The following is a 25,846-nucleotide window of genomic DNA, read 5'->3' as shown; positions in this document are numbered from 1 at the left end:
ACAGCTGGTTTGGAAAAATAAAATACCGGCCAGATTGGAACTTGATTTAGTTACGATTATCTGTGAAACTCTTTGGCTGGGTGTGTTTTTTTTTGGAGGCTATACTTGTGTTACCAATGCGTGCGAAGACATGTTCTATGTTTTACGTGGGTTCTCGCCCACGAAAAGCAGGAGAGCTGCCAAGTCCCCGAATTGCCAATTGATTCACTGACATCCCCGAGTTAAAAGTTTGACAAGCTTGTTTTCTCTCTTTTTTCAGTCAACAGTTGCCAAGAAAGGCAATGTGTGTCTCTTTAAGGGCACTGCTGGAGGAGGGGAATATTTAGGCTGTTGCTTCTAAGTACAGAGGCTTGTATTTCACAGGAGGGAGCTGTTGGCACATTATACGCGCTGAAGTGTTTCTCGGCGATGGGTTGCAACGACTGTAATTGAGTGAGCGAGTAGACCCGAGGACTGTCAACACGCCAGGTGGACAGAGTAGCCGAGTGCACGGACCTGTGCTGCTACTCCACGAGTGCCATGGGAGAGACGGTGAAATGACGCGGTCACCGATTCCCTTTCAAATGGGCGCGGAAGCAAGTTCGGCGAATTTATTGCTTCACACGGTGCCGGCCGAGAAGAGTGTGTCATTGACAATGAAGACTTGCAAACTGATCTTCCAGCCTGATGTGAAGTGTTTTGGTTCGGAGTGACGAAATACGGGAGTGCCGTCGTTCTACCGACCGAAGCGGTGTCCAGAGGCAAGTGAAGAGCGTCGCTGTGCCCAACACACACTCCCACCGAACCCTCCGCCCCTAGACCGCGGCTGCTGGTGTGTGAGTCGTTTCCTGGTGGATCTGTTCTGACACTTCGGGATTGGAGAAATTCCAACCTCCGCGACGAGTTCCCAGGAGAATACCGTATACTGTCCATCACACCCCTCCCCCCCACCCCAAAGTGTTTGGTGAGCCCCTTCTCTCCTCGGGCTCATTCATAGGAAGCCAGAGAATCTTTGAAAGACGCCGGGAGCGGCAACAAAGTAAAAGTACAGTACGGTTCAGAGACGAAGCAACCAACTAGCCGTGCGGTGGAGTGCGATGTCGGGCATTGGAGATGTGATGGGGAACGGGTGAACGAGGGGACCCAGCAATGAGCCTGTCACTGCTCGCAATCGCTTGCCCAACTGGTCAATGGACAGAATTCACTTGCAAAGAACTGAATCGTGAACTGCCAATGTCTTAATCGGTGCGAGGAGTTCTAGCTCGGGTTCTGTACGTTTTGCACTGTCACTTGGCCCCTGTTCGGAAGCAGGATGCGGCGCTGGGTGCTGGCGCTGGCTGTGCTCTGGGCAGCCTCCGTGAGAGGCACCCGGAGCGAGGGGACCGGGAATTCTGCGCCGAACCTGCAAGCTGCCGGGTCTTCTGGTCGGCGGGGAGGCTCTGGGGTTGCTCCCACACTCGGGCTTTGGAATTGCTGCCCGGTTGACCGGTCAGGGTCTGTACGCCGGCGAGACTCCGCCCGCTCACCTCTCAAGTATCAGTGGAACCTATCAAAGGCCCTCCGTTGGGACTCAAGCGAGACGTTACCCGGGGCGATGGTGCAAGGATCTCGGGGGGAACGCGGGCCCGGTGTAAAGTTTGATCCCAAGGGAACTACCCTGTCGGAAAGCGGTGCAGTCGGAATTAGCCATTCCCGGGAAATGGATAGGCTATTCCCAATGAGCACGAGTGGAAGGTCTAAACGAGGCACGGGTGGGATTAAAAACAATGGCCAAACAAGAGGCAAGAGTCAGCAAGAGAGCGGCTTGCAGCCTGGCAACAACTCGGGCTGGAATGGGGTGCAGGAACGGGAAGCAGCGATGCTCTCTCTCAACTGGTCGGCGGATAGCTCAAACATCCATAGCGGAGCAAGTTTCATCAACACCTCCTTAACCCTTACCTCGGAGGAAACTCCGGGCGTGTTGTCCCTCCATGGACGAGGCAAGAGGCGGCAGCTGAAGAACCCCTTCTACCCTGTGACCGAGGATTCCTATGGAGCCTACGCTGTCATGTGTCTCTCCATTGTTATCTTCGTGATTGGCATTATGGCGAATTTGTCCATCATGTGCATAGTCTGCCACAATTATTACATGAGGAGTATTTCCAACTCCCTGTTGGCTAATCTGGCTTTCTGGGACTTCCTCATCATCTTTTTCTGCCTGCCTCTGGTTATATTTCATGAACTGACTAAAAAGTGGCTGCTTGGAGATTTCTCCTGCAAGGTGATCCCTTATCTTGAGGTGAGGAAAAAAAGACATCTTTCCAGAATTTTACACTTAGTTTGCAACTACTTTCTACACAGAAGCGGGCTGAGCGTACTCACCCGAGTGTACACTCCCATAACCCATTGTGTTCTCCCCGCATTCTTATCAACATCCCGCACCCCCAACTATAATACCACTCATTTCAGCCCGGTCCCCATAACATCACAGCAGGCAGGTTTTGTGGTGGCCAATTAACCATACTAGCTCTGCGCCTATTGTTGGGAATATGGGAGGAAACCAGATCACCTGGGGAAACCCACACGGTCGTGCAAACTTCACACAGACAGCACAGGGGGAGACAAGGTTGAATCCAGGTCACGGGAGCTCTGAGGGCTGTCCTGCTATGCCACCTATGCAGATTTTTGGAATATGGGTACCGGTCTGAATATATTGTCTGTCCACTAGTGCCTTCCTGCCATCCACACGATGGTAGTGGGCTGGCTTAACCAATCAGTCTGTGCGTTGAAGAGTCGCTCACAGCATTCTTAGGCACAGATTTCCCGGAGAAGCAACGGCTCTTGAATAGGAATCCGCTCAGTATAGGTACTTGTTACCAAAGAGCATGAGGTAATCTGATCTAGATAGCCATCGTCGTTCTGTGGAGTGGTGAAAGACTCCGCTTGGTGCAATGTACAAATACTGTACTAGTAAGGTAGTAAACTGGCTTATTATCTTCGCTTGTTACTGAGTTACGGCGGAAAACTTCGTTCGCATGCCATCCCTACAGATCATTTCATTGCATCACTACCTCGGGGTTGTACAAGGGAAAGCTAACAAAATGCATACAAATAATATGATGTAAGGCCCTAATGGGGTAGATTGTGAGGTCCAAAGTCCAGCTCTAGGAGACCATTCAATAACCATAACAGAAGGATAGAAGCTGTCCTTGAGTCTGTGCTTTTGGCTTTTACATCTTCTGTAGGAAGGGAATGGGAAAGAAGAGAAAGGTTCCTGGGTAGGTAGGGTCATGATTAGGCTGGATGCTTTATCAAGACAGCGGGAAGTGTAGACAGAGGCCATGGAGGGGAAGTTGGTTTCTATGATATGCAGAGGTGTGTGCATAGCTTTGCGGGTTCTTATATTGTAACGTGTCAGCTGTTTTACAGCAGTGCTGAGGAGGGATTAGAGGTGTGAGCATCAGGTGTGGTTTCACAGAATTCAGATTCCTAGAGCATATACTCAGTGGCTACTTTGTTAGGTACAGGAGTGGAACCTGGTGTGGTCATCTGCTGTTTTACCCCATCCACTTCAAGGTTTGTTGTGTATTCAGACTTGTTCTTCTGCACACCACTGTTGTAACACGAGGTTATTTGAGTTACTACCGCCTTCCTGTCAGCTTGAATCAGTCTGGCCATTCTCCTCTGATCTCTCTCATTAACGAGGTGCTTATGACCACAGAACTGCCGCTTACTGGATTTTTTTTTTGTTTTTCGCATCATTCTCTATCATCTTTTGTGTGTGATAATCCCAGGAGCTCAGCAGTTTCTGAGATACTCAAACCACCCCATCTGACACCAATAAACATTTCACAGTTAAAGTCACTTAGATCACATTTCTTCCCCATTCTGACGTTTGATCTGAACAACTGAAACTCTTGACCATGTCTTCTTGCTTTTATGCATTGATTTGCTGAGACATGATTGGCTGATTAGATATTTGCATTAATAAGCAGTTGTATAGGTGTACCTAATAATGTGGCCATGAGAATATGCCTAAATAAAGGCTAATAAATAGAGTCATATAGCAGGGAAACAGGCCCTTCAATCCACTGAATATAACCATCAAGTATCTACATGCACTAATTCTACTTTAATCTATTATTGTTCTCCTGTTATTCCCATTATTTGACCACTTACCTACACTAGGGGCATTTTACAGTGGCCAATTAACCCACTACCTGCACTTCTTTGTGATGTGGGTGGAAATTGGCGCACTAGGGGGAATCTGTATGGTCACAGGAAGAATTAGCAAACTCCATACACACAGCATCAGAGGTTAAGGTTGAACCTGGGGTCACTGTAGCTATGAGGTGGTGACTCTTCTGTCTGCTTCACCGTCTTGATAATGGAAATCTTTCCTCTTTCCAAGCTCTGGTCTTCGACCTGAAGCGTTATCAGTTTCTCTTGCTACAGATGACCTATTGAGCTTTATTTCTCTCTAATACAGACAAGCAAGACTAATGCCGAGAAGTAGATATGCATGGCATCATTCAGTTTCTCAGTGAAAATGACAGCTTAATGCCCAAGGGGCAGTTGAATCCTAACTGATGTTTAAACAAGGTAGTGTTTTACAACTGGAAAGAAAGCAGCTTTATCATCAAAAAGAATAATCTGCTGTGTGGAGTTGTTATTTTGTTTCACTTGGGTAATAGCATAGCAGAAGAAAAGCTTTAACATTCATTAAGATGGAATTCATTTATGTTAGTAATCACTAAATTAATCACTGCCACAGCTGTGTGTCAGTAAATAGGATGCAAAAGCAAAAATTAGGAATCTCACCTATAGTTTATTAAAATGCATGTATTTGTCTATAGTTGTGGAATGCATTTTGCAGGCTGATTTATGTTAATGCTGTTTAAACAAGTTAAGGCTTTCAAGCATAAAGAATCAGTCCATGCTGATTGATCCTATGTTAAATGAGTCCTGAAGTAAAATATAACAGAATTAATTACAGGTTTTACTGGTAATAATGGGGCATGGCAGGAGGATTCTAGCCAATTATGGACGAAATTAGTCGATATTTTGTTGAGTTGAAACGACTGAAAATCTTGAAGTGATCTCATCTCAGTGATGTTCAGCTGTGAAAGCTGAATACAATCTATTGCCACCACCTCAGAAAAGGGATCTTAACATCCTTTTCAATCTTCGTGTATGATTCATCTTCTATACAGACTTTTGCAATTCTGCTTTAAATGTTGTTTGCCAACAATCCACCATCAATTTGTCACGTACAATACCACTTTCTCATTTTGTCAGCTTAGAAATTCTGAATGATCTGTCAAATATAGTTTATTTTTTGACACTATCTTTTCAAATGCAGAAATGGGATATGTAGTTTATGAAGTTTTTTGGAAAAACTCAGATAATTCACATTCCCATTGTTGAGAAATCCCAATGTTTTGACATCTGGCTCCCCAACCCAGTTTCCTGTACCCCGTCAAAGCTTACCAGTCCCACTTTCACACTCTTTGTAAACTCACTGCAGCCCCATACTCACTCTCCTTATAAACTCTGTGGATCCCGTTCCTACTCTGTTTACCCTGTTCCTCCCCTCTGTTCTACTTTGCAACCAGGAAACCTTCCACTGCCTCACCTCCTCCACATTCTGAGGAAGAGCCAATATCCTGAAACTTTGACTGGCTGAGTTCTTCAGTGTTTCTCTTTTTGCTTCTGATTACATCTCCTACAATTTTATTTATTTCCCAGGACCCTGTCCCTACACTGTTTTTAAAATTCATGGGTCCCATTCACACTCGTTCTTTAAGCTCACAGGTTTGCCCTCCCAAACGCCCTTTAAGTTTACCTGGTTCACCATATAACATCTTTAAAAAAAGTCAAATTCCTTTCCAGTCCTGATGAAGATTCTTGGCCCAAAACATTGACGCTTTATTCCTCTCCATGTTTGCGGCCGAACCTGCTGAGTTCCTCCAGCATTATGTGTGTTACTCGGCATTTCCAGCACCTGCAGAATCTCTTGTGTGGCTGAACAATTTGCAGTTTGGCACCAGCAAAGTCACAAAGGTGCCGGATTTTCACAGTTTACAGTAATATTTCTATCATAGTGTCATAAACACGACAGCACAGAAACAGACCCTTTGGCCCAACTAATCTGTGCCCAACTATTAATCTGCCCAGAACATCCACCTGCACCTGGACCATAGCCCTCTGCATTCCTTCCATGTACTGAACCAAATTTCTCTTAAATGTTGAAATCAAATCAGCATCCACTACTTCTGCTGGCAGCTTGTTCCACACTCTAACATCATCTGAGTGAAGAAGCTCCCCAACATGTTCCCCTTAAACATTTCACCTTTCACCCTTAACCAATGACCTCTACTTTTAGTTTCACCCACCCTCAGTGGGGGAAAAAAGCCTGCTTGCATTTACCTTATCTATACCCTGCCTAATTTTCAAGATCCAGTGTGATTATCATTGAACCGTAGTGCACATGAATACAGCCAAACGAAACAGCGTCCCTCCAGAGCCAGGGTGCACAGTACAGTACCAACAGTTATACACAGTACAAGACATATATAGCACAAACAGGAGGGTGCAGGCCTCGAACCCAGCATAGAGGCTTTGCTACACCACCTCCGGCATCTCCCCTCCTGGACTACTGCAACTACAGCCAAGGCCACGCAGCTTCCCCGCCGTCTGTCATGACAATAAACAAGGGAAATGGACATGCTGTATTTTACATTGCCAATGCCAACAATGTCTTGTGATTGCAAGAGAAACATCAGAGACAATCAATCACTGTTAGGATACACAACACCTTCATGCACCCACTCCGATGCCTTTCTGTAGTGGCCACTAACGCGATCCACACCAAGTCTTGATCAGAGATAGTGTCACAGCTGCAGAAAAGGAGGAAGTCATGGAAGGGTTGCCTATGGAGTCTGTGGGTGGAAGTTAGGAATAGGAAGGGGTTAATAACTCTGCTGGGTGTTTTTTTATAGACCACCCAGTAGTAACAGGGACATCGAGGAGCAGATAGGGAAACAGATTCTGGAAAGGAGCGATGTTGTGGTGGGAGATTTTAATTTCCCAAATATTGATTGGCATCTCCCTTGAGTGAGGGGTTTAGATGGGGTGGAGTTTGTTAGGCATGCTTAGGAAGGTTTCTTGACACAATATGTAGATAAGCCTACAAGAGCTGTACTTGATCTGGTATTGGAAAATGAACCTGGTCAGGTGTCAGGTCTCTCTGTGGGAGAGCATTTTGGAGATAATGATCACAATTCTATCTCCTTTACCATAGCATTGGAGAGAGATAGGAACAGGCAAGTTAGGGAAACATTTAACTGGAGTAAGAGGAAATATGAGGCTATCAGGCAGAAACTTGGAAGCATAAATTGGAAACAGGTGTTCTCAGGGAAACGTACGGAAGAAATGTGGCAAATGTTCAGGGGATATTTGCGTGGGGTTCTGAGTAGGTAAGTTCCAATGAGACATGGAAAGGATGGTAGGGTACAAGATCCGTGGTGTACAAAGGTGTTGTAAATCTAGTCAAGAAAAGAAGAGCGTACGAAAGGTTCAAAAAACTAGGTAATGATAGGAATCTAGAAGATTATACAGCTAGCAGGGAGGAGCTTAAGAATGAAATTAGGAGAGCCAGGACGGGCCATGAGAAGTATTGGCGGACAGGATTAAGGAAAACCCCAAGGCATTCTACAAATATGTGAAGAGCAAGAGGATAAGACGTGAGAGAATAGGACCAATCAAGTGTGACAGTGGAAAAGTGTGTATGGAACCGGAGGAAATAGTGGAGGTTCTTAATAGATTATGAAGATACGCAGTCCTCTTTTATTGTCATTTAGTAATGCATGCATTAAGAAATGATACAATATTTCCTCCGGTGTGATATCACAAAACACAGGACAGACCAAGACTGAAAAAGCTAACAAAACCACATAATTATATCATATAGTTACAACAGTGCAACAATACCATAACTTGATGAAGAAGTCCATGAGCACAGTAGAAAATTCAAAGTCTCTCAAATGTCCCACATCTCACGCAGACAGGAGAAGGAAGAAAAATTCTCCCTGCCATGCCCAACCACAGTCCGACTCTGAGTCATCCGAAAACTTCGAGCCCCCGATCAGCTCTGCGACACCGAGTACTGAGCGCCATCTCTATCCGAACGATTTGACCTCAATCTCGGTCGCCAACAGCAGGCAAAGCCGGGAATTTTGAGGCCTTCCCTCTGAAAGATTCCCGATCGCGCAGTAACAACAGCAGCGAACTGACGTTTCAGAAGTTTCTCCAGATGTTCCCCTGTGCTTTCACGTCTGTCTCCATCAAATCAGAATTGTCCACAGCTCCTACTTAACGGATACAATATCATTTTTCACCGGAGGGCTGTGCACGCGGGGCGCACTGCTCTCTCTCCTCCCACCTTTGCTTCAGTATTCACTTTGGAAAACAATCTTGGCGATTGTAGGGATGACTTGCAGTGGACTGAAAAGTTTGAGAATGTAGGTATTAAGAAAGAGGATGTGCTGGAGCTTTTGGAAAGCATCAAGTTGGATAAGTCACCAGGACCGGATGAGATGTACCCCAGTCTACTGTGGGAAGTGGGAGAGATTCTGGAGGATTGGAGGGCTGCAGATGTTGTTCCCTTATTCAAGAAAGGAAGTAGGGATAGCCCAGGAAATTATAGGCCAGTGAGTCCTACTTCAGTGGTTGGTAAGTTGATGGAGAAGATCCTGAGAGGCAGGATTTATGAACATTTGGAGAGGCATAATATGATTAGGAATAGTCAGCATGGCTTTGTCAAAGGCAGGTCATGCCTTAAGAGCCTGATTGAATTTTTTGAGGATGTGACTAAACACATTGATGAAGGTAGAGCCGTAGATGTAGTGTATATGGGTTTTAGCAAGGCATTTGATAAGGTACCCCATGCAAGGCTTATTGAGAAAGTAAGGAGGCATGAGATCCAAGGGGACATTGCTTTGTGGATCCAGAACTGGCTTGCCCACAGAAGGCAAAGAGTGGTTGTAGACGGTCATATTCTGCATGGAGGCCGGTGACCAGTGGTGTGCCTCAGGGATCTGTTTTGGGACCCCTACTCTCTGTGATTTTTATAAATGACCTGGGTGAGGAAGTGGAGGGATGGGTTAGTAAATTTGCTGATGACACCAAGGTTAGGGGTGTTGTGGATAGTGTGGAGGATTGTCAGAGGTTACAATGGGACATTGATAGGATGTAAAACTAGGCTGAGAATTGGCAGATGGAGTTCAACCCAGATAAGTGTGAAGTGGTTCATTTTGGTAGGTCAAGTATGATGGCAGAATATAGCATTAATGGTAAGTCTCTTGGCAGTGTGGAGGATCAGAGGGATCTTGGGATCTGAGCCCATAGGACGCTCAAAGCTGCTACGTAGGTGACTCTGTGGTTAAGAAGGCATATGGTGCATTGGCCTTCATCAATCGTGGGATTGAATTTAAGTACTGAGAGGTAATATTGCAGCTATGTAGGACCCTGGTCAGACCCCACTTGGAGTACTGTGCTCAATTCTGGTCGTTTCACTATAGGAAGGATGTGGAAACCATAGAAAGGGTGCAGAGGAGATTTACAAGGATGTTGCCTGGATTGGGGAGCATGCCTTATGAGAATAGTTTGAGTGAACTTGGCCTTTTCTCCTTGGAGCAACAGAGGATGAGAGGTGACCTGATAGAGGTGTACAAGATAATGAGAGGCATTGATCGCGTGGATAGTCAGAGGCTTTTCCCCAGTGCTGAAGTGGCTAGCACGAGAGGGCATAGTTTTAAGGTGCTTAGAAGTAGGTTCAGAGGAGATGTTGGGTAGATTTTTTACGCAGAGAGTGGTGAGTACATGGAATGGGCTGCCGGCGGTGGTGGTGGAGGTGGAAATGATAGGGTCTTTTAAGAGTCTCCTGAATGGCTAGAAAAATAGAGGGTTATGCATAAAGTCTAGGTAGTTGTAAGGTAGGGACATGTTTGGCATAGCTTTGTGGGCTGAAGGGCCTGTATTTGTGCTGTATGTTTTCTATGTTCCTCCAGTTCCACAGCTTGCTGGTGAGGTAGATGGGATAGACCTTAATGTCCAGTATTGTCTTGCAACCGTAAAAAAGACAAAAAAAAAACACTTGTTGGCCCGAGAGAGGCTGCTGCATCTGAATACACCGTGATCTTACCTAAGTTGTGTATACCTCTATCAAATCTCCCCTCATTCACCTGCGCTCTAGGGAATAAAGTCGTAACCTATTCAGCCCTATAACTCAGTTCCTCAAATCCTGGCAACATCCTTGTAATTTTTTTCTGCACTTTTTCAGTATTATTGATATCTTTCCAGAGGGAAGGTGACCAGATCTGCACACAGTACTCCAAACTAGGTCTCACCAATGTCTTATATAACTTCACCATAACATCCCAACTCCCGTACCCAGTACTTTGACTTCTGAATGCCATTGTGCCAAAAACACTCTTTATGACCCTATCCACCAATGGCGCTACTTTCAAGGAATTATGGATCTGAATTCCCAGATCCCTCATTTCTACCACGCTCCTCAGTGCCCTACCATGCACAGTGTAAGTCCTACCCTGGTTGGTCCTCCCAAAGTGCCATCTCACTTTCCATCTGCCATTTTTCAGCCCATTTTTTCCTCTGATCCAGATCATATTACAAGCTTTGATAGCCTTCCTCGCCGTCCACTATACCCCCAATCTTGAAGCCATCTGCAAATTTGCTAATCTAGTTTACTACATTATCATCTAGATGATTGATATACTGTAGATGACAAACAGCAACAGACCCAGCACTGCTCTCTGCGACATACCACTAGTCACAAGCCACCGGTCAGAGAGGCAACCATCTGTTACGACTCTCTGGCTTCTCCCACGAAGCCAATTTATTAGCTCATCTTGAATGCCAAGCGACTGGACTAACCTCCCATTTGGGACCTTGTCAATGCCCTTGCTGAAGTTCATGTAGACAACAACAACTTTCCTGGTAACTTCCTCAAAAAACTCTACTGACATCAATTAGACATGACCTACCACGCACAAGTCCATGTTGGTTATCCCTTCTCAGTCTCTAATTATCCAAATACTTATATATCTAGTCCTTTGGAATACCTTCCAATAATTTATCCACTAGTGATGTTAGGCTCATGAGCCTATAATTTCCCAGCTTATTCTTTCAGCCTTTCTTGAACAACAGAACATTATCCATCATCCAATCCTCCTGTGACTCATGCATTGCTAAGGACATTTTAAATATCTTTTGCTAGGGCCTCTGGATTTTCTGTACTAGTTTTCTACAAGGTCCAAAGGAACCCTTTCATCGCCCCTGGGGATTTATCTATCCAAAACACCTCAAGACAGCAAACACCTCCTCCTCTGTATGGGGTCCACTGCTATTTTGCCACACTTCTATAGACTCCATCTCCCGAGTAAATGCAGATGCAAAAAAAATCATTTAAGATCTCCCTTATTGCTTTCCTTTAAAATCCAAACCTCTGTAGTAAAAGCAGTGACGTGTGCTGAGAGGCGATTTACTTTTCTTCTGTCTTGCCTGTTGGAGACCTGCCAAGAAGAGCAAGGATGCATCCTTTGTGCATTTTCCAGGTCAGTGAATCATAATCAAAAGTGGAAACCTGGCTGACTTCCCTTTCATTGGGATAGGAGTACAGCTGCTGCGGTAGAATACATTGTGAAATAAAAGTAGTTTCAGCAATTAATTAGGCACATGTGTGTTTTTTTTTGTCAGCAAGATGTGATGCATAGGCGGCTGCAAGTGTGGAGGTCTCAGCTTTTTACTATTCATATTATGGATTTGGATGAGGGCACCAGAGGTGTGCTTGCTAAGTTTTCTAATGACAAAACGGGAAGTAGGAAAGTAAACAGTGAAGAAGGCATAAGGTGGCTACAGAAGGATATAATTCGTTAAGTGCATGGGTAAACACCTCATATCTGAGTCATACTGCGACCAGTTATGAAATTGGCCGTTTGGCAGAAAGATTGGAAAGAAAAGCATGTGAATCTAAATGGTGAGCAATTACACATTTCCGAGATGCATAGTGATCCGGGTGTCATACTGCAGAGTTTTTCAAAAGGCTAATTTTTAGGTATAGGAAATAATTGGGAAATCTAACTAAACGTTATTGATTATTGCAAAGGGAATTAAACACAAAGGTAGGAGGTTATGCTATAGCTATAAAGGGCGCAGGTGAGAGCTCAACTGTGGACAGTATTGATGTCATTTTTTAAAGGAAAGCTGTTAACATGCCAGAAGTCCATTTCTAGAACATTTTGTTGTTGGTGACCTGAATAGGAGTGTGGGTAGAATGGGGGAGAGGAGTGGGTTAGTCTTATGAGGAAAGATTAGACAATTTGTGCTTGCATTCATTGGAGCCTACAAGACTGAGGCCACTTGTTTGATCCTGAGGGGTTTTAACAGTGGGCATGTGGAAGGATGATTGTTTGGCTGATTGGATATTTGCAGTAAAACTATAAAACATAGGATTAGTATTAGGCCGTTCAGCCCATCAGGTCTGTTCTGCCATTCCATCATGACTGATTTATTATCCCACTCAACCCCATTCTCCTGTCTTCTCTCCATAACCTTTGACACCCTTATTAGTTAAGAACCTATCAAACTCTGCTTTAAATATACCCAATGACCTGGTCTCCACAGCTGTCTGTGGCAATGAGTTTCACAGAATTACCACCCTCTGATTTAAGAAATTCCACCTTATCTCTGTTTTAAATGGACATCCCTGTTGTCTGATGTTACACTGACTGGTCCCACACTCTCCCACTATAGGAAACATCCTTTCAACATCCAATCTATCTAGGGCTTTGAATATTCAATAGGTTTCAATGAGGTTTCCCCTCTTTCTTCTAAACTCCAGTGAGTGTAGGCCTGGAGCCATCAAATGCTCCTCATATGTTAACCCTTTCATTCCTGGAATAATTTTTGTGAATCTCCTCTGGACCTTCTTCAAAGCCAGCACATCTTTTCCTCGATAAGGGGCCCAAAACTGCTCACGATACTCCACATATGGTCTGACTAATACCTTATAAGGCCTCAGCATTACATCCTTGCTTTTATATTTCATCCTCTTGAAATAATTGTTAACATTGCATTTGCTTTCCTTACCATTGACTCAACCTGCAAATTAACTTGCAGGGAGTCCCTTTAATCCTCTGATTTTTGAATTTTCTCCCGGTTCAGAAAATAGTTTGCACCTTTATTCCTTCTACCAAAATTCATGAGCATACACTCTGCAAAACCTTATTCCATCTGCCACTTCTTTTGCCCATTCTCCTAATCTGTCTTGATTTCTTCTATGGATGCCCTGCTTTCTCAACAGTATCTGCCCCTCCACCTATCTTTGTATTGTTCACAAGCTTGGCCACAAAGCCATTAATTTTGTCATCCAAATCATTGACATATAACATGAAAAGAAGCTGTCCCAACACTGACTCCGTGGAATAGCCAAACAGAAAAAGCCCTCTTTATTCCCACTCTTTGCCTCCTGCCAGTCAGCCAATCTTCTATCCGTGCTAGTACTTTCCCATAATATCATGGGCTCTGCTCTTGTTAAACAGCTCATGTGTGGCACCTTGTCAAAGGCCTCTGAAAATTCAAATAAACAATATCCACTAACTCTCCTTTGTCTATTCTGCCTGTTACTTCCTCAAAGAATTCCAACAGGTCTGTCTGGCAAGATTTTCTCAAAAGAGACCATGCTGCCTTTGGCCTATTTTATCATGTGCCTGCAAGTACCCCGAAACCTCATCCTCTACAGTGGACTCCAACATGTTGCCAACTACTAAAGTCTGGATAACTGGCCTTTAATTTCCTTTCTTTTGTCTCCCTCCCTTCTTAAAGAGTGGAGTGACATTTGCAATTTTCCAGTCCTCAGGAACCATTCTAGAATCTAGTCACTCTTGAAAAAACATTTCCAAGGCTTCCACAATCTATTCGGCTAACTCTTTCAGAACTCTGGAGTGTAGTCCATCTGGCCCAGGTGACATCTACCTTCCTATAAGCAGGTGTACCTAGTAAAATGGCCACTGAGAGTACAAAGTGGTATTAATCAACTTGCTGCATAAACTGTGCAAGTGAGATTGAGAAACTACTATATATCTGTAACGAGTGCAAATCTATTCATAGAATAGTTTTGAATACATTACCAAATGGCTGTGCTAATGACATTAAAATACCCAGGTTAGGATTCAATGGGCAAGTTGGGTTGTACCAGGCTGGTATGAGGTACGTAATTGCAATCTGTGATAGCTTTCAGCCAGATCAGTGCATGATTATTATCCTACAGTGCAACAGAAACTTTCCTTCAAAAGCATTTCTCTGGATCTAAAGATCTTGGGAGTATTCTGAAAGGGTCATGAAATGCATTATGATTGCAAGTGTTTCTTCTATATTCCAGTTGCATAAATGTGTTACAATGTAGGTTAATAACTGTGCCCCCTCACTTATAGCTTCATTTCTGTCAGTCAAACAGCCAAGTAAAACCAAGTACATTTGTGTAAGAAAGACCATTATCTGACTGGCATCCATTCCCAACCCCTTAACATAAACTTTCTCATTTTGGCATCTATTTTAATAACAAAACAATATATTTACCCTATCTTTTGTTCAGCAGAACATAACAGTTTTTAAGTAAAGTGGTACTTATTGATATTCAATTCCAAACTTAATTTAGACCAATTTTCAGTTATGCACTCAGTATTTTTAAAAATGGTAATTGGTGTATATTTTGTTTAACTTACCTTTACCCCTGGGAGGTTTGCTCAGCACCAACTGAGTTCCTTCTGCATTGAAACTGATTACAGTCTTGCCTTGCAATAATGCATGTACGGTAGAACATTCTGTTTCATAGTTCATTCCTTTGTACAAGAGATCTGTCTTTTTGTAGTACTTCTGATGAAAAATATTGCATATTATTCAAAGTTGAACACAGTATATCTCGTGAGCTCGAATGTGCACTATAAGACTCAGCAAATAGCAGACATTTCTATTTTACACTTATCTTTGAAATGTCATTGGATCATAAAATTTAACACTTTGTCTTTTCCACAGATGCTAAGCAGTTTCAACATTTTCTTCTCACCTCCAATTTCGAACATCCGCAATATTTTGTTTATCTTTGACCTTACAAATATGATAGAATATCAACTGAAGACTATTATCCATTTTCATTGGAAAATTTGCTTTGTTGAAGTATCTTGACATTGCAAGTGACCATTAAGGAAAACAAAAGGATGGAGCCTGATAGGCCACAGCTAATCAGACATGCACTCTATAAAATAGCCTGTTAACCTTCAGTGATAGAGTTTTTCTGTCTGAATTCACTAGCTGTTCATTGAAATAAATGTCAATAAACTGTAAACAAATAAACTCAAAAGTAGAAAATCCCAGTGTTGCCTAAATGTTTAATCAAAGTCTGATTCCTCAGGTGAAGCATTGAATGCTGTCATGTGCGCATGCAGTGGGTCCTGGGTATGCATTATTTCTTCAGAAGAAACATTTGAAAGGGATGAAGGGGTGGAATTTTGTTAAATGTAGAACTGCAGCATATGATGTCAACATAAATACTGGCTTCATCAATATGTATCGTAATTGGATTAACCTTGGTTCTTTGTGGCGGTGGTTCCCGCTCCTGGGGCTCACTTAGCGACCGTTTTTCAATATCTCAACAACGCGGCCTAGAAGACGAGCGCACCTTTGGGTTTCCGAGGCTTCGCGGCCCTGGGGATGAGCCAGTTCTGTGCCGGTGCCATGGACTGAAGCATCGCAGGAGAAAACGGAACATCGGGAACAGCGGATCAGCTGTCTGGGGCTCTGTACCCGGATCACACTCCCTCTTTCTCTTGTTGGTGGGGAAGAGCTTGTTGCTGGTCCTCAAGTCAGAGAACTCAGGGGAGAAAAAGCAATGCGACAGACTTTAACACCATAAATTGCTGAGTGAAACCTCACTCTCCCTTTACTGGAGAGGGAGAGAGCTTGTGCTATATCAATTTGTCAGATGAACCATTAGTTTTTTGTTATACTGCAGATTGTGGTCTTTCTTGGGGGCTTTGCTATAGCATGCTTGGTGGGTGGAGGGTGCTGATGCTTTTTGCTGAAATAAGTGGGGAGAGGGAGGATTGATTCTTTGCTACTGTTTGTGTGTGGGGGTGCTTTGGGGTTCTGAGGTATTTTTTTACAGTCATGCACTCCTTGGGGCACCCTTCTGTTTTAGTGGATGCCTGTGAAAAACAAGAATTTCAGGTTGTATATTGTATACATTCTCTGATAAATGGAACTGTTGAACTAGTGATAATGAAAAGTAGTACAAAACTTTAAGAGGTAAAGCATAGAATCAATCTTTAATGGTTGTATAAATTATAATCATTACACTGCTGTGCGTGAAATTCCTCATTAATGATTTGAGCAGAAGTGTTGAGGGTCCGCTTACTATCTGTGTCATCCCCCTCCTTCCAATTAGCTTCTATTTTATCTTTCACTGCTCAAGAGATGTTTAACAATGTGAGTTTGGTGAGAAGTTGAGAAGTTCTGGTCAACGATATTGTGGCAGGGGAATATGCCTCAATTTAAATTCCATGCTGAAAATTATGACTTCCATTTGTAATAAGAGGCAGTGGATCGTCAAAGGAAATCCAGGCCAACAGAGTTAAGTGTTTAGACTCCTCTTACCCTCATTAAGAGTAGCATGGTGGTACATTTCATTGAGCTTCTGCTTCACAGCTCCTGTAACCCTGACCCCAGCTGCCATGTTGTGGTGCAGGAGATGCATGTTCTGCCTGTAATTACATAGCTTTCCTCCCAAGTCCCAAAAATGTGTGGGGTTGGGAGATTAATTAGCCACTGTGAGATGCCAAGATGCCCCTTTTGTGTAAGGGAGTGGTTGAATCGGGGGAGAGTTGATAAGAACATGGAGAAAATGAATGAATTTGGGTAGGATTAGTACATAAATTGGTGCTTGATGGTTATCATTGACTCAATGGGCTGAAAGGCTTGTTTCCTTCTATCACTCTATGACTCTTGATCTCTCAAAGCATCACAATTTTGTTTGGAATTCTCTGCCCCAGAGAGCTGCAGATTCTCAAAAATTTAGGATATATATTTTGAGATAGATACACTTTCGAACTGTATCAATATCAAGGATTGTGGGGATCAGGCAGTGAAGTGAATTGACAGCCAAAGATCAGGTCACTCTGAAGAATTTTTGACTTGAAACACTAACTTTTTCTCTTTCCGCAGGTGCTGCCGGACCTGCTGAATATCTCCTGCATTTTCTGATTTTATTTCAGCTTAACAGCATTTGTGATTTTTACCATTCATCTCATAGATCATCCTCATTCATGGGAAATATTTGCAAGAAGGTGACAATGTAGTATTTGTAATTTATTCATCTAGTACCACGCTCATTTATTCAACACCTGTAGTCAGCCCAATGTATCTAATATTCAAAGGATTTGCCAGCATCAGTAGGTCAGTTTATTTCGATTAAGTGCGAAGCACATCTCACTGCTTTCTGTCATTACGGCAGCCGAATACTTCACACTAGAGTTTTTAAGCATTTGAAGCATCATTAGCAGTAATGCTACAATTTCTGCTGATGGAAATATTGTAATTTAGAGACAATCTGATTGAAAAGCAGTACCATTACTACCTTCATCTCTGTTGAAGATTTTTCATTGCCTGTGTGTTGAATTAACAATCTTGGTAGTGAAAGGATATTTGAAGCTGAGTAGGATTACACTAATGGCCCACAATACCATCATGTTCCTGTAAAGGTTGCCAACATCCATTTGTTGCAAATCTTTCCGTCTCACCTCTTGCGGGAAGACTAAATGAAATAATTATTTATGTAAATATACTTATCCAAATTTGCTTTATTATGGAAGAGTACTGTTAAGGATAGTTTTAACAATAAGAGCAAAGGTCAATTAGCAAAGGTCAATCTGTTGTATTAGCCAGTCTTTGTTGCTTTCCCATTTTGCACAAGATGGGAGTGTCTTCAATGGTATTGATTAACTATCTCCATCTTGTGCTGTGAACATGTGTAGTAAGGCCTGTCTTCATTAGCCCTTGGCAATTGACCTTGAAATAGCAACGAGGGGCCTTTTTGAGCTCCTGCAGCTCTTGTGAAATATTCTAACAATACTGTTGGGTACTGAGTACCAAGTTATTGACGAGCAACAATAAGAGAGCAGCTAGCAGCGCGTAAGCAGGCCATGAAGGCATATGACTGAAAGGGGAATCTGAAGATTTAGATGAAACTCCATGCACCTGTTGCTCAACTTAGCACAATCCTTCAGCTCAACATGTCCAAGCTCTGTTTTTCATAATCCCCTTTTCCATTACTCACCCCTTAGCCCCCTAGAAGGTAGCAAATGATTCTTAAATGTTGCAAGGGTATCTTCCTCTCTGACAGTGCATCCTTGATTCCAACCGCCCTGCGGGTGAGAAAATTCTTCCTCAGATCTCTTCTGAATATCCCGGTCCTCACCTTAATTCCGTGTCCTTTGGTTATGTGCAGGTCTATTAAGGCGAGAATAAAGATTTCATCATCTACCCTATTTGAGCCATTCATAATTGTGTATACAATAGTCAACTTTTTGCCACCGTCAAGGAAGGCAAACGCAGCATATTCTCACATCTACAGCACACCATTCCAGGTATCACCCTGGTAAATTTCCTCTTGTATCCTCTCCAGAGAAAGCATGTATTTCCAAACTTTAGAGGTTATGGCATTGAAAAGTACTGTTAAAAATTTCTTGGCAAGTTAATACACGGCCTATAGTGAATGGCAAAGTGTAGCAATGATAGAGGAAGTGAGTACTTCAGGCCGTGAATGTTCTCGTTAAAGAGCATTTCAAGTTAATGTTTGCAGTGTCTTAAAGCACATTTACTGCTACAGAACAATGATCTAAAATGCAGATATTTGAGACTAAATAAATGGTTTGGAAAGGTGCAATAATTGCTTCTGAATAGATGACAAAGAATGAAGTCTTTTAGAATGACTTAGAGTGGCAGGTCTACATCAATCACACTTGAAGCAGATCTGACCTTGGCTTCCAGAATATTTTTATTTAATGAAGGTATTGCATTTATGTCAATGAAAATTGACTTCAAACTCTCAGTGCAAAATTAGATGATCTCAGCTAGCTCATCAGAGGATAATTCTGTTTTAATACCAGGAATAAAACTTGGAATAACTTCTTGATTTTAAATGAATTGTGATAAGAGTATTTGGAAAGAAGAATTCACCAATGTGCACCATTCTTGACACATTTCATCGGACTCCACGTTGGAGACGTGCAAAAAGTTTAGGTGGACAGTTCTATTTAGTACTGAGATAAAACTGCATTGGTGTGTCCAAATCAAGGGTTCGCGACCTTTTTTTATGCCATGGACTCCTACCATTAATGAGGGGTGCATGGACTCCTGGTTGGGAATCCCTGATCTAAATAATGCTAGTTTTAGACTCACTATTAAACCAAAACCCTCACAGGTAAAAAAAAAATGCTCTCATAACATTATTCAAAGACTTCTCTTGATTCTCCACCCATATGATGATTATGATTATGAGGACACACAGTCCCCTTTTATTGTCATTTAGTAATGCATGCATTAAGAAATGATAAAATGTTTTTCCAGAATGATATCATGAAAACACATGACAAACTGACTAAAAAACTAACAAATACCAAAAAAAAACAAGAAGTTTATTAGTTTCATAAATTTAAGCAGAAGAAACAGATTACCGACTTGCTGTCACAGTGCACCTTCAAGAATCAATTGTTCTGTTAAATTGACGGCTACATTTCCTACATCTACAAAAGTATAATATTTTCTTAATCCTAAAGCACTTTTGACTAAACTAAGGTTATATGTATAGGTTATTATTTTGTAAAATATTCTGATAATACAGATTTACTTCCATATTTTAGATCTACTTAAGAGTATATGGTTTTTAATTCATATTGAGGTCACAATATGTAATAGAAGTATCAAAACATGTTAACAATTATTAGTCCAAGAAATTACACCCATTTCTATGATAATTATAAGTAGTGAGGAGTTGGTTGGTTCAGAATTTCAAATGAAAGATTACTGACTGGGGATGTTAAGTCTGTTTCTCTGCAGATGCTGCCTGACCTATTGTGTCTTTTCATTTGCTTCCTTTTTCAGATTGCCAGCATGTTGTAGTTTTGGAATTTCAAATTATTTATTACTTCAATTAAGATAAAAAAGGTAATTTAATTATTCCAAGATCACTGGAAATCATAAATGGCTTCTCACTTCTCCAGTGCTAACAAAGGATCATTGACCTGAAACATTAACTGTGTTTCTCTCTCCACAGATGCTGCCTGACCTGCAGAGTGTTTCTGCAACTTCTGTTTGTCTTCCAATTTCAGTTCCTGATTGTAATTTCACCACTTGTGTTCCAGATATTGTATCATCTACTTCTTTATAAATTGCCCTTATAATTTCAGATCTGTTCACCCAGATAGCCCCAGAGTTGCTTCCAGTAGTTCATAACAAGGATTATGAGAGATACTATGGAGGTTACTGACTACCAGAATGATCAAGCATAATGCATATTGATTGCCAGTAAATTAGAATGTGCTATACTTGCAAAGCAACAGAATGTGCTTAGAGTACCAGCTAACAGAGTTTGTTCAGACTAAAAATTATCACAGATCAGTAAATTTATCAGCCAGCAAAAAGTGATTTACCATCCTACAGTAAGCACCAGGACTACCGGCGAACAAAATACGTCACTACCACAATAGTGTGCCATCTTCAAGGTGGCCATCTTAAAAGGGATTCTCTTTTTCTGAAATAAAGAACACAATGCACAGTTTCCCACAAAATTCTTTGTTGCTATGGTCAGACATTCTCAGTCCAACCCAGCCCCTTATATGATTTCCTGTTATGCCTGAAAGATTCCTAAATCTCTCTGAAAATCAAAATCTCTCAGTATTCATTTCTACAATTTTTACTCTTGTTTCTTTTACCAGAGTGGATGATGTTAAATTTTCCTGTCGATTTCCTTGTGGTTCTCCAGTCTCCTCCCACATCCTAAAGATGTGCGGATTAGTAACAGGTCACTGCCCAATGATGTTTGCCACTAATGCATAACTGAGAGATGGAATTTGGAATATTGAGTATTTGGGTTAAATTTTAAAAAAGGACTAATGTAGGGTCAGTGAAAATAGATGGTTGGCATGGACTTTGGGCCAAAGGGCTTGTTACTCTGCTCTGTCTTTGACTCTAAGTCCATCTGTCCCTCTTTCCAATCATCCAGCTGTTCCTATCGCTTTCACTCTTCCCACCTCCTATTTCCATCCATTTCTATTTCATTAGCATTCTCGTTGCCTAAGTCCCTGAAATTTAGATTCCTTCTGACAAGTATTCTTGTAAAAAGAGAGAACAGTGCCAAATTGAAGTAATATGTTAATTATATTAGTACAGTCTAATACGTGTGTGTATTATGAGTATGAACCTATATGTAGACAACTGTGTGCATACCCCTCAACAGGGATGTCTGTATTCACTTGAGAAGGATATTCGTACATATGTACACCCAGTTTAGTATGGACGTGTGTGGACTTGAATGTAGGCCCACATGCATATCTAGACGCCAAACTATGTGCATGTGCACTGGAATAGGAAACTCCATGTGTAAGACCGAGCACAAAATGGTGGATGTGCATCTGAATCTGACCCCATCTAAACACCCATATGCATGGAGCAGTTGCTATGTGTGCTCATCTGAATACCAAGCTATGTGGACCAACCTAATGTAAATTAGGGCTTTCCTGAGCAAAGGTTTCAGTCACCTCGGGCTGTGCAGCTAACACCAAGGGTTACATATGCGCACTTGAGTTTATATTGTGAAGGTTGCAAGATCTCAGGATATCGGGTTGATGTAGTAAACTTGTGTTGCTGGAAATTTCCTTTTCTGAAGGGCTAAAGGGAGATTTAAAGGAAATGAGAATGACAATGTCACTGTGGGGGTGTTATTACTCAAAAGGCACAAATATTTGGTAGTTGCAAAAGAACCGAGAGTAACATAAAGAGACATTGCATGAAGGATTTGTGGAAGCTGAATTAATGACATTAAATTGAGAATCGGAGGGGTCCTTGAAGGGAGAAAAATTACAAGGCAGTGGGTAAAGAACAGGATTCTGGGATTGTTGGACAACTCTTTCAAGGAGCTAGTATGAGTGGCTACAGTTGCTGCTGAAGTTTCAAGTCAAAGTTCTGGTATTCCTAGCCATCAAAGTGACTGAGATTAAATGCTTCTCCCTCAGCACAATACTGAGCAATATTGTTCAAATATTGTAATACATATCTTTATAGGTATATATAAAGGTGTGTATATATACAGTGGCATGCAAAAGTTTGGGCACTCCTGGTTAAAATTTCTGTTACTGTGAATAGTTAAGTGAGTAGAAGATGAGCTGATCTCCAAAAGTCATAAAGTTAAAGATGAAACATTCTTTTCAACATTTTAAGCAAGATTAGTGTATTATTATTGTTTTGTACAATTTTAGCGTGAAAAAAGGAAAGGAGCACCATGTAAAAGTTTGGGCACCCCAAGAGATTTGAGCTCTCAGATAACTTTTACCAAGGTCTCAGACCTTAATTAGCTTGTTAGGGCTATGGCTTGTTCACAATCATCATTAGGAAAGGCCAGGTGATGCAAATTTCAAAACTTTATAAATACCCTAACTCCTCAAACCTTGTCCCAACAATCAGTAGCCATGGGCTCCTCTAAGCAGCTGCCTAGCACTCTGAAAATTAAAATAACTGATACCCACAAAGCAGGAGAAGGCTATAAGAAGATAGCAAAGTGTTTTCGGTAGCTGTTTCCTCAGTTCGTAATGTAATTAAGAAGTGGCAGTTAACAGGAATGGTGGAGGTCAAGTTGAGGTCTGGAAGACCAAGAAAACTTTCTGAGAGAACTGCTCGTAGGATTGCTAGAAAGGCAAATCAAACCCCCGGTTTGACTGCAAAAGACCTTCAGGAAGATTTAGCAGACTCTGGAGTGGTGGTGCACTGTTCTACTGTACAGCGACACCTGCACAAATATGACCTTCATGGAAGAGTCATCAGAAGAAAACCTTCCTTGCGTCCTCACCACAAAATTCAGTGTCAGAAGTTTTAGTTTGCAAAGGGACATATAAATAAGCCTTATGCATTTTGGAAGCAAGTCCTTTCGACTGATGAAGTTAAAATAGAACTTTTTGGCCACAATGAGCAAAGGTATGTTTGGAGAAAAAAGAGTGCAGAATTTGATGAAAAGAATACTTCTCCAACTGTTAAGCACGGGGGTGGATCGATTATGCTTTGGGCTTGTGTTGCAGCCAGTGGCATGGGGAACATTTCACTGGTAGAGGGAAGAATGAATTCAATTAAATACCAGCAAATTCTGGAAGCAAACATCACACCATCTGTAAAAAAGCTGAAGATGAAAAGAGGATGGCTTCTACAACTGGATAATGATCCTAAACACACCTCAAAATCCACAATGGACTACCTCAAGAGGTGCAAGCTGAAGGTTTTGCCATGGCCCTCACAGTCCCCCGACCTAAACATCATCAAAAATCTGTGGATAGATCTCAAAAGAGCAGTGCATGCAAGACGGCCCAAGAATCTCACAGAACTAGAAGCCTTTTGCAAGGAAGAATGGGTGAAAATCCCCCAAACAAGAATTGAAAGACTCTTAGCTGGCTACGGAAAGCACTTACAAGCTGTGATACTTGCCAAAGGGGATGTTACTAAGTACTGACCATGCAGGGTGCCCAAACTTTTGCTTAGATATATTTATAAAACAAAACAAAATTAGCATTAAGTAAATGATGATTCTTACTTGAGAATTTTATTTCTGCAATGTATGAAAGTAGACCGGTAACATTTTTCTCATGACTGTTTCTCTGACAGGTTGCTTCCCTGGGAGTCACCACCTTCACTCTGTGCGCGCTGTGCATTGACAGGTTCCGAGCGGCCACCAACGTGCAGATGTACTACGAGATGATTGAGAACTGCTCGTCGACGGCAGCCAAGCTCGCTGTGATCTGGGTGGGCGCCATGCTGCTGGCGCTTCCCGAGGTTGCCCTCCGGCAGCTGTTAACCGAGGAGATCACCTCCTCCTCCTCGATCGTGGACCGCTGCGTTGTGAGGATATCTCCCAAGCTCCCGGACTCCATTTACGTGCTGGCACTTACATATGACAGTGCCAGAATGTGGTGGTACTTTGGCTGCTACTTCTGCCTGCCTACACTTTTCACCATCGGGAGCTCCATTGTGACTGCAAGAAAAATCAAGAAGGCAGAGAAGTCCTGCGCCAGAGGAAATAAGCGTCAAATTCAACTCGAGGGCCAGATGAACTGCACTGTGGTGGCGCTGACTATCCTCTATGGCTTCTGTATCATCCCTGAAAACATCTGCAACATTGTGACTGCTTACATGGCCACTGGGGTCTCCCAACAGACAGTGGACCTTCTTCAGCTCATCAGCCAGTTCCTCTTATTCTTTAAGTCTTGCGTGACCCCAGTGATCCTGTTCTGCCTCTGTAAGCCCTTCAGCCGTGCCTTCCTGGACTGCTGCTGCTGCTGCTGCGAGGAGTGTGGCCCCAAATCGTCCACTGTGGCCAGTGACGACAACGACAACGAATTTACCACCGAGCTCGAGCTTTCCCCATTCAGCACTATACGGCGGGAGATGTCCACCTACACTTCTGTGGCCACACACTGTTGAAGCTTGGTGCCTTGACCTTTAACTTCTGGGACAAGTGCCCTCTTTTGCCAGGTTTCGTCATCGTCTGGGAACAAACTTGACAGCACATCCCTTCCGGTGTGACCCAGCTTGACCAGAAGGCTTTGCAATTGTATATTCTGCCATATCGTGTCAGATGTGCTAATGAGGTGGCGTTGGCAGTTCCCAGAGATGCAATGGAATGGTTGCAAGGCTTGGCAACTTGGCTGCAGGGGAGGAGAAGGAAGCTTGTGGCAGGATTAGAATTTATGGTTTATTTTCCATCCATTCAGCATACTTCAGAACATGTTGCACTGCCATGCTGAGTCAAGATCACGTGATCTCTAATCCATGCGTTCAACAAAAGCTTAAAGGTGAAGTCTGTGAAGTGTGACGTGCATAGGGAATTATGTGAACTAGCTAACATGCTGTAATTTGTTATATAGTAACTGCAGCCAGCTGTCATCCTTCGACCATCTGGTTTGTAAGATTTAATGTTGGAAGCTGTGTACATGAGCAGTTCAGAGTTCTGACTCTCCCGATGTTGACAATATATGGTTCCTATTTTGTGAAGTTGGTTTTGTAAAATCAAGTTGTAAATCAAAAACATAATTTTACGTTAATAATCCTCCATATGGGCTCTGTAACCATTTGTTTTTTTTAAGATGTTTCCTTGCAAATAAAGTTGTAAGTTTAAAAAAAGATATCTTTCTTTCATTAAGCCCTGTCCTTATCACTGTGTGTCAGTTGTGTTTCATTTGCTGGGCCAAGACATAAGATTCAGAGTGGAGATCTATGAGCCACCTTGGCAGGTGATGATAGGTACAGTGGTAATGTCAAGAGTGGCGATGACATGATGATAACAGTGCCAATGACATCATAATATCCAGAGTAATGACAATGATGTGACATTAATGGTAATGACATGCTAATAACAATGGCAGACAAATTTACTGCTATGCTTGAGTTTCTGCCATTGAGCACATTTCAACAGACAATGTTTGTTCACACATCAGAGGTATTGCACTTTCAAAATCTTGGTGCAATTTTGCTGACAAACAAAACATGGACATACAGG

At 42.4% G+C, this 25,846-nt stretch overlaps 1 protein-coding gene across 1 annotated transcript; it reads left to right on the top strand.

The window, feature by feature from the left end:
- Window positions 1-371: 371 nt before the first annotated feature.
- On the top strand, window positions 372-25,430 carry LOC140203367 (prosaposin receptor GPR37-like). The gene is made up of 2 exons (XM_072269414.1): window positions 372-2,257; window positions 23,956-25,430. Exons 1-2 carry the CDS (start codon window positions 1,292-1,294, stop codon window positions 24,769-24,771), a joined length of 1,782 nt encoding a protein of 593 aa, XP_072125515.1. The 5' UTR covers window positions 372-1,291; the 3' UTR covers window positions 24,772-25,430.
- Window positions 25,431-25,846: the final 416 nt, after the last annotated feature.

This window comes from Mobula birostris, chromosome 9, assembly GCF_030028105.1.
Source record: "Mobula birostris isolate sMobBir1 chromosome 9, sMobBir1.hap1, whole genome shotgun sequence".
Classification (NCBI taxonomy): Eukaryota; Metazoa; Chordata; class Chondrichthyes; order Myliobatiformes; family Myliobatidae; genus Mobula; species Mobula birostris.
The sequence above is the reverse complement of the archived record's forward strand: the minus strand, read 5'-3'. Positions and strand labels throughout refer to the sequence as shown.

Excerpts from the sequence above, each read along its gene's own strand:
- LOC140203367 (XM_072269414.1), top strand. The coding sequence starts at position 1,292 with ATGCGGCGCTGGGTGCTGGCGCTGGCTGTGCTCTGGGCAGCCTCCGTG. Across the intron at positions 2,258-23,955 it reads AGGTGATCCCTTATCTTGAG|GTTGCTTCCCTGGGAGTCAC; the intron begins GTGAGGAAAAAA and ends TTTCTCTGACAG.